The sequence below is a fragment of the Talpa occidentalis genome, unplaced genomic scaffold (genome assembly GCF_014898055.3).
Source record: "Talpa occidentalis isolate TD23 unplaced genomic scaffold, MPIMG_talOcc4v2.1 talOcc4.7, whole genome shotgun sequence".
NCBI classification, from domain to species: domain Eukaryota; kingdom Metazoa; phylum Chordata; class Mammalia; order Eulipotyphla; family Talpidae; genus Talpa; species Talpa occidentalis.
Window position 1 is genome coordinate 10,059,088 of NW_023605083.1, and position 12,650 is coordinate 10,071,737.

Consider the following 12,650-nt stretch of genomic DNA (forward strand, 5'->3'; position numbering starts at 1 on the left):
AGAACTAACAACCCTCAAAACATTTACCTTAAAATTTTAGAAAAAGGGAAACTTTCTCAAAAATAAAAAGCCATTATCTGGTGACACAGCCATTATCTAGTAGAATATTTATTAGCACCAAAGGCATATATTTCAGATTTCTGTGCATTAGGAAATTAGGAAGGCTGGAACCAAGAATAATTATACTAGTAGCTGCAATACTAATACACAGGCCATAAGGAGGAAAGTTATCAAGCACAGGATGCTTAGAGCAAAGTTTTAATGTGCAGTTATTCTGCAGGCGCTCAGCCTCAAGAAGAGCCTCCTGTTCCCTAGGGGTTCATGCAGGTGTAAAGTCAGGGTGGAAGGCAATCTCAGAGCCAGGAATGAATGCTTCAGGTGAATCACCATAGTTTTCTCCAGGTACCAAGATTAAATTAACCACAAATTCAAGTTTGTCAAGCCCTAAAACCAGCAGCATCTCATCCTAACCTAATGAACAAGAAGCCAGGATAGGATGAAATGAGGTGCCTGGAATTCAACTGCCATAGGTCATTTTTAGTTGTAAAACATCTTGCTTGAAAAGATACTGACACTTAAGAAAGAGTGTGAACACAGATGGTGATGAGATTCCCATTTGTAGCATAGTAGCAAAGGGGGAAAAAATCACTTTCAAGTTTTAAGTCTTTAGAAATACTTTGGGTTCTGTCACATACACATGATACATAACAGGCAATTCACACTCAAAGAGCAGCTTTTTGTTCAGGTGCAGAACCAGCTCCACATATACTAATGCTGGTGAGCAGAACGAAATGAACATTCTGCAATTGTTTCATTTATAATCACAAAGACTAAGTCAGCTGACATATTTCCAAGACTTCAAAGTGATCATCTGAAATATAGTATTTCCCTAGATCAATAACATCTCTCATAAAAATTTCACATATTGGTGTTTGTACAAACTATGTAAATTCCAAATGCAAACTTAACCAATGGCTTCAATTTGAAATCTAAATACAGCATAATGCCATCCGTTTTACCTATATCAACACCTTTGGACACACAGTTAATTTCTACCAAGCAGGGAAGTTTACAGACATCTAATATCACAACAGGCTTTTTCTCCCTGCTAACCTTATTTCCAACGCAGGAAAATGAGACTAGATTCCAAGTCAGTTGTATCTAAATATTCATGATACTCAAATATATTCATGCTGTTCCACACTACAATCAATCTGGATATATAAAATTCTAAGATTTGTTATAAAATAAAGAACAAATACAACGAACAACAAAACTAAAGTAGAGTCATGCAAAAGAAAACTTTTCCACTTGTGGAATTTTCCACCTGGGTCTTTGCTATTCCATTAGCTCCATTCAAGGGTAAGGCTAGCAGCCTAAAAATGAGCAATCAAACTGAATAAAGCACACAGTATAATATGCACAGATTAAGACTCTTTAAGGATTATAAAAATGTAGCCAGGGCACAGGATAAAAGAAATATTTAACACTGGGTACATGAAGTTCTCAGGTGATTCAGTGATTCCCAGCACCTTCGGGCACAGGGATACCCCAATCCTTTTGTCCCATTTGACAGTGAGATCAATAAAAGATCAGCAATTACTTTCACCATTACAACCCAGAAAAAAAGCTTTTATTTATAGCACCATAACATTAGCCTTTTTTTCATATCTATCACACAGATGTATCTAGAGCTTTCATCTGAGCATGAAATGATTTTTAAGTAATCAATCACCTTAATAAGAGCATCTCTTAAAATACATTAACATCTCTGTGATGGTATTTTAGAAAGACAAATTCACTTGTAAAGGAGAACAAAGGATCAACTTGTCCATCTCAAAAGTTTAGCAACCACATATTGCTCAGTGTGTGTGTGTGTGTGTGTGAAGTCTTTCTCCTTAATCACAAAGAGGATAAAGCAGGAATATGTTAATATACTGTACCTGAGTTTCTCCTCACACAAACGAGAGAGAAACATCCCTAAAGCAAGGCCCATGTGGATTTGCACGGCTTGAGACTCATCAGCACTTGGTTTCCCAGGTAACCTGGCAGTCAGCATGTTCAGGATTTCCTCTACCTTCTCTTTGCAAGAGATAATGAAAACTGGCACAAGGAGAGACAAAGCCGCGGCGGCAGCAGAACGGGCAATGGCACTAGCTGTGTTTTCACCAGAATAGGATTTCTAGAACATGCCAAAGAAAGAAAACAAGAGGTTGGCCTTTTGTTTAAAACATGAAGCAAGCATACCTATCACAAAAGCACTGTACAACAATACAAGCTTCCCTTAGAACCACTCCTGCCAAACAAAACAATAATTAAAAAAATCTATTTCTGTTTGTCTATAGGTTATGTTTTCATGTTTACTGAAACAATTTACCACTAAACAGTTAACTAGTAATATATCCTTTTAAATTTGAAAAACAAATAACTGTCCCCTTTGCAAGGGTGTAAATTCCCTCACTAAAAAGCCCAAGACAATTTCAGTGTCTTGAAAGCCCATGTGTACAAACAATGAAAAACCCCAGTGACACTATCTAGGCTTGGAAAAACCACCAAATCACATTATAAACATCTAGAAGGCCAGGATTTTTCAGGGAGAGAAAGGAAAAATGGCAGGGTTGGGGGGGGCATTTAAGTTTAGTATTGCAGGAATAAGAGTAAGTTTAGCACAGGGATCTATTGGCAGATCTCCCAAAATTTTTGGTGGGAACGATTCCCAGTAGATGGATTATTTCCTACAGGGGGTTAATTCCTTTTAATTAAAAAGGAAGTTGAAATCCTAAAAGCCTCTGGTTTCAAAGCAATAACCAGCTATTCAAAATGAAATGGAGAGCTCTATATGCTCCTTCCTATATGTAATTATGGGAAAAGAAATGAATAACAGCTCTAATAAAATGACAGGGCAGCTGAATGTGAACAGCTTCTCTAAGAATCACATATTAGAGCGCTCCACTGGACATTATATACATTTATATATATGTCTCAAGTGGGGAAGAAAGTCCATTTATCATTTCTCACTACTGTCCATTTCCAATTTTCAGATGCATCAGAAAGGCTGTACTGTCTCTTGTAGTCGAAGCATTAAAAAGTGTCTTTCATTCTATATCCATTTGCTATCTAGGCTTTAGAACTTTAAGGATAAAAATCAAACACATGCTAAGGTATTCTTTAAGTTAATATTAAGCACTAACAATAAGTACTGTTATAATGACAATTTTACTCAAAAAGACCCAGCTCAAAATGACCCATTTCCAAAATGACTGGAAATAAAGGAAGTAACCTGAAACAGACTTTTCTGAAAAAGTGTAATGATGCAAAAATCACACAGGCAAGAGGCAACTCTGAAGTTTGCTAGTAAGGAAAATATTTTTATTGGTTTGCAAGAACTAAGAAGCATTATTAAAAATCTCATATCCTTTCCTGGTGAATATCTGAACCAGATAACTACTGTAAAGATCTCCATGTAAATTAAACAAGTTTTTTCATCCACATTCAGGGAATAAGGACATTCTGACAGAAAACAAATCACACTAAAGAAATTACTTCTTTGAGCAAAATCTACCTTGCGATTTGATTCTACGTTATCTAGTAAGTCATTTTTATCCTCAAGTATATAGTTAAATATAGTTCCAGACCCTAAACCCCAGATGAATACATACCAGATCTTTCCAAGGGCAGGAGAACAAAGACACACAAAATGTTTACAGAAGACCTACGGCAGTGGAGTTTCAGGCTAAATTCGTGATCTTAGCAACAGTTCAGGACCTGTGTTATATTTTTATTCAAATCAACTATAATCCTCTGCCACTCAGCTGATTGTCCCATGATCACTGTAATTCCCTAAGCAATGGATAGTGATAAGGTAGAACCAAAATAATTCCATGCAAATACAGAAAGCAAGACTGCACTACAGTAACATAGGGAAAATGAAACCCAGACACAAAAAAAATGTCTTCAATTTGATTCAGATCTTAAGATACAAGCCTGAAGAAAGTGAATGACTCAGTAACAAGTGATTTTTCATGATCAACAATATTTCTTTGCATCTGTAGAGTACTTCAAAACATTTTTTTCCTAAATTATGTCTTTGGATCCTCACAATCTTAAACTGTCAAAGCATTAATTTTTACTTTTGTTTCACGGTTATGGAAAGTAAGATGATGAGTTAAATAAGTATCATAAAACTAACATGAGGTAAAGTTATAAGCACAATGAATAATGTACTTCAGTCCCCTCATTTTATGAATAAAAAAAACAAAGGTCCAGTGAGATCAAGTGAATTGCCCATGGTCAATTACTCTGAAATCTACCATTAGATAAGTGGGTTCCCTAATTTATAGCCAATGCTTATTTTGCTATAAATGTTGCTCATAACTCTGACCGTATGTTAGAATAACCTAGAAAGCTTTCAAAATGCTTACCTAAGGCCATACCTGAGCAATTAATTCAGAGGGAAGGCCCACACAGCAGTATTTCTTTTTTCAACATATAGTCATTAAAAGTTCCCTAGGTGATTGTAATATACACGTAGGGCTGGGAATCCTTTACACTAGATCATGGATTTCACGTAAACAATTCAGATGAATTTTCTGATTTCTTTTTTTAATTTCTCAGACTTACATAATAAAACCAGGAGAAGAGCTGTCCTCTGGGTTGGTAATGGCTGTCCACAATGACCAATAGAGTATCAAACACCATAGAAACCCACTCTTTCATTGAAAGGAAATTAGGTTGAACCTGTGGATGGAGAAAAACATGAAATGGTAATGTAAAAAAGGGAAAAACAAACATAATTTCTAGACCTAAGGTAAAAGCCCTTCCTTAAGCCTTAAGATTGTAATATTATCAAAAAGCAAAACTCACCTACCAGGACTGCATCAATTAGACAAGTATTTGACAAGTACACACCCTCACCTGTGCGCCAACAGAAATAAGGGTTTAACTTTTAAATGAGGGTAAGTAGAAGTGAAAGGATGGGGTTGCAAGACAGGAAACACTTGAGTCTTTGGAGAGTATGTGGAGGCAAAAGGAGAAGTATGCAGAGAAAACAACTAAAAATGTTTAATATCTATGGGCCATGATTTCACAAAGGAGGCAATAAAGCAGCTTAAAAAATTCTGATCACCATATCTAGCATTTTTGCTTACTGTCCCTATATATTATTTGTTCAAGTATTATCACATCTGCCTAGTTATTAGGTATGAAAACAGATGATTTATAGTTTGGAAAAAAGGATGAAAGAGAATGCCAAGAAATAACAACACATTAATGAAACTCAACTCACTAAAAAGAGACCCTGGGTTTTTTTGTTTTTTTTTTTTAAGATTTATTTATTTGTTTGTTTGTTTGTTTATACATACAAGCACTGGGTACAGTCAGAAGCGCAGGAGGGTGAGAGAACCTACCAGAGTCAGAGCGGGGAACAGAACAGGCAGACTGACAAAATACACTGCTGAGGGGAGCAGCAGGCGAGACAGGACAGGTCTGTCGTGCATGTGGGACCCTCGCAGGTGGCCAGGGATCGAACCGGCACTGCAGAGGCTGCAAGGCAGCTTCGCAGCCCAGTACTCAATTACTGCGCCACCAGGGGAGGCCCAAAGAGACCCTGGTTTTAAAAATCATTCATGACCATGGATGTCAAAAGCCTCCCTTCATTCATATGGTGACACATAGTTGGCACAAAAGATAAAGGTCAATGCTGTATTAAGTATCTCCTTGAAGTACTTCCTTGAATCAAACAAGATTTCCTTCTTAACATCTTTAGTTGTTGATCATATGCAGATCTGAAAGATGTTTGCAAACTTCAACTTTACTCAAATGAGGAGGTCTGGAGTTAAAAGCACTGAGTAATAGCAAAAGACGAAGTCATCAAGAATAAAAGCAAAGCCCCACCTTGGGTTGTGTGGCCTTTCAATGCTTTGTATAATATGTGTTTTAAGGTAGAACAAAAGGGTGGAGAAATAAAGAAGAACAGGGTCTGGGTCAGACTCTGAGGCAGACTTCCAGTTATTATTGGGGCAGGTTACCTGAATAACTGGAAGTCTGTCATAAGTAATACCAAAATGAAAGGTTTTTAATGAGGGTTGGTTTCTTTGCTCATAATCAAAGCATACTCCATGATAAAAAGGGAATAGAGATAGCCCATACTGTGCAGTGACAGAGACAAGATGAATAATACTGTTCAATTTTTGTAGTAAGACGTAATGGAGTATATGCTGATGTTGAAGACAATGGTCTCCATTATAGAGGGCTTAGTATTTACTAGTCATTGTGCTTTACATATACTAATTCATTTAATCCTTCCAATGATCCTATCGAGTAAGTATTATTATCCCCATTTTATAGATGGGGAAAAGAATCTAGGAAGGGACATTACCAACAATAAGCTATAGACCCAGCAACTACAAGTATCAGGATTTAAATATAGGACTCTCCTACTTCAAAACCCATGATTTTTAACCACTCTGTTCTATTGTCTCCAGATAATGATAACTACCAGATAATGGGCTTAAATGGAGAAAAAATTCATGCCTGTTTATTTTGACAGTTATGAATTATCTGAAAAAGTACATTGGAAATGAACATTGGCCAGCTCGCCACATGTTTAATTAAGAAATAAATGCCTTGCAAAAATGAATAGGCACTTTGTCATTGACATCTACAATTAAAATGCAAAGTACAATTTTTTTTTCAGTCAGTAAACACTGCTTATTTATCATTTTTTGACAGCATTGTTCACTTTTAGTAAGCCTAGTTAACCTCCTAAGATTGGTTACCACTGATGCAATCACAAAAAGACAACCCCTGTTGCATAAAATTGGTACCTTCAAATGGAAATGACCGCTTAACTGTGATGGAGAAAGCACAACAGAAAAGCAGCAAAGAAAAATCTAGACTAAAAGACTAAGCCCCACAGTGTAAAGGCCCATCAAATAGCATAACTTGGTGCCGTAATCAAACTCCAGTCTCACCAATTCAGGACCAATCCACCTACAAGCCTGGCTTCAAGAGACTTCTTACTTTTCAAAGGATCCACAATCAAAGCCCAACTGGTTCAGATCACCTCTACTCACCTCCAGGATACCCTCAGAGTCTGAGGAGAGGCCAGCTTCGTGTTTGGATACGACAACAGCCAGGCTGCTTAAGGCTAATAGCGCATTGCCTTTGACTACTGGGCTGTCCCTGTTTAAAGAGAAAAAAATTTCAGGAGAGGATTTTGGGGCATTAGTCGGGAGATGAGAAGGCATTATTATAGAGAGGGCAGGTGAGGTCAAAATGCACTTCTGTTCCTTCAGGAGCTTCATAAGCACAGGTCTGTTTGTTCCTTGATGCCAGCAGGGGAACAAATTCTTTCCTTTTTTCCCACGCTAGTGCCGACTTGTGACTCTTCCTCTACGTGTTTGGTCATTACGTTTTTTTGTAACTTAGGAGTCTAAGCTCATATATTTAACGTCTTTCTTCCTAAATGTTTTTGCTTCATTATTTATTTCACTTTACATGCCCTAAGATAGCTCCTTCTGTGTCATCTTTGGTCAATTTAAATTTATCGATTTGTTCTGAAAATACCTCTAAGGTCAGTGATGTAAATGTAAGTCCAGCAGGAGAAATAGCTTCTGGCTTTCCCAAGGCACTGCTGAGTGGAACCAGTTTCTAGTAAACTGCCTCAGACACACACTTTGCTCGCAACTTCACAAGCTGCCTGCTTTTCTTAGCCATTACTGCCCTTCCATTCTTTCTCCTAAAGCCAGCAGCCTTGGTCAGTTTGTAATAAAATATATAGAGACCCCTAGAGAAGATCCAATTAAGGGTCTGTCGAGACAATTTGGATTGAGTTACACCATCCAAATGATATTTTTCTAACATTGGCAATAGAATTTTAAATGTGATTTCAGAATTTTGCATCAAGAAAATTGAAACTTTTTAATACAATCACCATTTGAAAATGTGCATTCAGTATGATTCTATAATTTCATGGTGATCCTATAGAATGAAATCCCAATGGAACACTGATGAGATGCTCTTGATTTACTGACTCACCATGACAGAATTTAGACCACAAAACACCTATATCACCGTCAAGTTAGTTCGTGGTCATCTGGTGGCTATGAGTTCCAATAAATACAGAGAATGTTTGTCAAAGCCTGGACATCAGACAGGAAAGTGCATTCAGAGTATGTATCTAAGAATCACTTTCTGTTTAGTCCAGTGTAAAGATGGTACAGATACGTGGCATGAGGGTTACCAGTCCTGCTCCCCATGCAGGCATAATACCTCTAGTTCCAGGCTATGTGAACATGTGAGAGGGTGGGTATTAAAAGGCCAGGGTACACGAGTCCTTGCATTTTTGCTTCCATTTGGTAAGAATGGGATGCAGGATTTGCCATCAAGTTCTTCCCTCTATCTATCTACTCATCTATACCTTCTTCCTTTTCTTTCAGTGAAGACCTGACACTGGCTCATTTTGCTCCCCTCTCCTTAATTCATTCCTCTTTGAAGTCTGCTATACATAGATGAGAAAACATTTATATTAGGGGTGGGTGAGAAAGGAAGGAGACTTGAAGTCCATGCAGATGGCTTCAACTTTGCTAGAGTTTTGCAGTGAGGATTACTGAGCACTCATACAGCTGATAATAAAACAATAGACATCAAGGTCTGGATATTCCCAGGTGCCTTAGCTATAATAACATCATTGAACAAAGACAAAATCAGATCTTTTATTTCTAATATTATCTCTTTCCTTTAGCTGAGACCATTCTGAATCCTGTCTTGATGCCAATGGTCATGAGTTCTTAAAATTAGTAACAAATTGTTTTAAGTTCTCAGTGACCTGTAAATTGATCCCCAGCTTTTTTTTTTATTTGTCCTGTAGAAAAACGTAAATGATCACCATTTAAAAATAGGCTAGCAAATCTTTTAAAATATGAACATTAGACAAGATGACATAAAAATTTATCTTTTTAACTCTAAAATTATGAAAGAATTTAACTTCTGTTTTAGAATAGTGCCAAGCATGATTTTTTGTTTCAAAAGTTTCACTGGTCTGGACGTTCCTCAGCATGTACTATTCTTGCAAAATAGAATCACTGGGAATTAGACCTGTGATTACAGACCCAATGCATATTTGGACATTAATCTTTCAGAGACAAAGTCCATGGGTCACATAGTGCATGCTTAAGCCAAGCTATACATCTCACAGAGGTAGCATGACGGGCCCTTGCTCAGCTCTGCATTCTTTACAAGCTGGAGAGTAGAAACAAAACACGTAGTGAAACAAATTCAAGGAAGAGTTGGCCAGGTGAGAACCTACAACTGGCTCAGCAAAAAAAAAAACCATCACCTTGTTGATCAAGTAACTATCCCCTACCAGGCAAGCAATGTGACTAATCTGCATAATAACATGTCAGCAACAGTACAGTATTTATCTAGGCAACACCACTGACATTTTAATTAAATTGTCTTTTGAAACAAACTGATGCCATTAACCTAATTAAGAAGTGCAAGGAAGGATGAGCTACAATGATGCTTTCTTGGGGACAAAGTATTATGTTACATATTAGTAAAGTGAGCCAATACTTTAGGGATTTTTATCCTCAGGTCCAAAGCCATTTAATTAATAACAATGAAAATAAACTTACATCAATCATCAGGTTTTATCTGTGCTCTGATTCTCCCATAACCCTGGTGCTTTGAAAATGCTTTCAAATGAGCCAATCAGCTTAATTCTGTGACAGGTGTTTTACTTCTTACATTTAACTTATAGGACAGAGCAAAATAAGAATTACAGTGGTCCAAACATTTTGTGGTGGCCATGGTCAGAGGAACAGAGGCTAAGAGAGTAGGGGTGGTAGTGGGGCACTCACAAGGTTGGAAGAAGTCAGTGGGAAGAAGAAAGGAGAAGGCAGCAGAGTGACTCTTATTTCCCCTGCTTTATCATTAATCTCCCCAGTCTCTGGACCTTAAATATCTCCCATTCACTTGCTGTCATGCCTAGTATTGTCAGAATTGCTTTAATAAGATAAGGTCTATAAAATACTTTGAAACTGTTGATGAAAAGGTAACATCATGAGAACATGAATTAATTTTACACCATACCACTGAGAATGTGAACACACTTTTTCCATATTAGCTGTAAAGTTATGATTTGCAAATCTGAAGATTAACATCTTAATGAAGTAAATTTCTAGAGTAGAAAATGCAAAAGCTACTAGTGAGGCAAAATTAAAGTTTATTTTAATAGGAAACTGCTAGTTTCTTTGGCATTCAAGCTTCTTGCTCTAAATGTCGAAGCACTGGTTTTAACAGGATATAAGTAAACTACAAAACAGAACAAACTATGAAAGGTAAAGGTCAAAGCCAGCTCCTCTAGCCCAGCACCCCCTCCCTTCCAATATGCAGCTGAGTGCTCTCCCACTGAGTCTGCAATTCAACCAAACTAGAGAAGCAGACACAAATGAGTCCCTCTCAAAGCCTCTCTGTACTTTAGTTTTCATTTTGTCAACAGATATGTCAACAGATATTTCCCAGTGCCTCCCACCTCACTGAGTGCAGGGGAGGATTCCCACTTCTACTTCCCTTTATTCAGAAGACATGCAGCTGAGTAGTGATCATGTTCTGAGATCAGACTTCACAGTTAAGCGCCTGTTTGAGAAATTACCGGTGAAAAGCTAACTGTAAGGTAGATCATATTTTTGTCTTAGGGTTTTTGTTTGTTGCATTTAAGGCAAAAGCTACTGAGCTATGGAAGGCTCTGGAACATAACAAGGTACTTTCATTAAATATTTCTACATGATATGAATTTCTTTTTTCTTTTTTTAAGATTTTATTTATTTATTTATACAAGCACTGAGTACAGTCAGAAGCGCGCAAGGGCGAGAGAATTCACCAGAGCCAGAGTGGGGAGCATAACAGGCAGAAGGACTGAAGTACACTGCTGAGTGGAGCAGCGGGTGCGGCAGGAGAGGTCTGCGTGCCATGTGGGACCCTTGCAGGTGGCCGGGGATCGAACCGGTGCTGCAGAGGCTGTGGGCAGCTTCGCAGCCCAGCGCTCAACTGCTGCACCACCAGGGGAGGCCCTGTTTTTCTAATAATCATGAAATCCTCTAGATCAAATGTATATCTATGTTATTGGGTGAACAGGAAGAATGGGAGTCAAACAGAAAGGCAGTAGCAAAAGGTGATGATAGAAGGGTGAGTGTGTCTGACTGACATTAACTTACTGCCAGGAACAATTAGTCAGCTTGTTAACAAAAGAACCTGGAGAGATTGCATGTTCATTAGGGTATAGCTTTCTTAGTGAGAGAGCTAAATAAAGTCTCAAGATACCAGTACTCAAGCTATTTTTTTTAAGCCATAAGGATATGATTGATATTGTCGTTGTACCGGGTCTTCACATTCATTTCTACTATTTAAAAATCCAATTTCTAGATCCCCTTGATCTAAATACGAAGGGAATGAAGAGGAAGTAATGCTATGCTTTATTTGCTAGCCCATGGCTGAGAGTTAGTAATTATTTGTAGAATCCACATAATTCGCAGTAACAAGGACCCCCAATGTCCTCACCCCCCCAAACCCTGACTCTAGGAGGGCATATAAATTACAATTCTTTGAGCTAACACACAGAGCATTCTGTTAGGTGTACGCACAAGGGCACAAGTGATTACTGGTGTAAAAGCTATGTGTGTATAATGGTTCCTCTGTATCATCACAAAGAAGCAGGAAAAATTAATATGAGAAAGGATAACATCTGATTTTTAAAAAAAATAATTGGAAAGTCTTGTAAAATCCTTAGTTAGGAAATGTTCTAAAAGGAAAAACTGTTTGTACCTGTGTGGGAAAAATGTTTGTAGAAAATTTTTGGTTAACTGAATAAATGAATCTTACTTTGCAGCAGCCTTGGTGATCTCATCAGTCAACATGTCTCGGACCCTGCAATCAAGATGGAGAAAAGACATGAGGTCACGTTAGAGCAAGAACCCAACCTTTCTGCCTATTCATCAATTAATTAGAACCTCTGCAATGCCTCCAGATCCTAAACCTATATATGTAGAATTTTAGTGTAATATGAAAGAACTATAATAAGGACTGTACTTCAAAGAATGCTTCATGACCTTATTCCTTCCGTAAGTTAGTGGAGACTAGGAAGGAGGTAGATGCAACTGAGGGCGGTGTCTAGGCAATGCTCTAATGATGTCATTAAACTGGTGGGTATTACAAGTGTGCTTCACATTATTTTCTGCTATATGTGGAATGTTTGTATGCCCTCCCCACCCCCAACTCATATGTTGAACTCTTAACTCCCAAGGTACTGTGTTTGGAGCTGGGGCCTTTGGGAGGTCGTGAGAGTAGAGTCCTCAAAATGGGATTAGTGCCCTTACAAAAAGAGACAACAGAGAACTAGTTTTCTCCATTTTTGCTCTCTGTCAAGTGAAGATACAAGAGTGCTGAAGATCCCCAAATTTATATTTCTAGCTCCCACCTGACACATGAACTCTAGACTCTAGATAACTTATTTGATATTTTCAATTGGAGTTCTAATAAGATATCTTAGGCTTAGCAGGTCCTCACCAGCACCCGATCTGTGGGCAACTTGATTTTATATTTCTGGGCCTCCCAGACTCAACAGCTACAGAATTTTTGTTGTTTAAGCTACA

The 12,650-nt window shown here is 37.8% G+C and overlaps 1 protein-coding gene across 3 annotated transcripts in view; it reads right to left on the bottom strand.

Annotated features, from left to right (window-relative positions):
• Positions 1-12,650, bottom strand: part of FOCAD (focadhesin) — a 268,670-nt gene that overhangs the window by 51,687 nt on the left and 204,333 nt on the right. For all 3 annotated transcript variants that reach the window (XM_037495054.2, XM_037495055.2, XM_037495056.2), the window contains 4 exons: positions 11,881-11,925; positions 7,074-7,182; positions 4,621-4,737; positions 1,944-2,182 (listed from right to left, as the gene is read on the bottom strand). In XM_037495054.2, the coding sequence (XP_037350951.1) occupies positions 1,944-2,182; positions 4,621-4,737; positions 7,074-7,182; positions 11,881-11,925 (510 nt within the window). The remainder of the gene's footprint in view (positions 1-1,943; positions 2,183-4,620; positions 4,738-7,073; positions 7,183-11,880; positions 11,926-12,650) is intronic.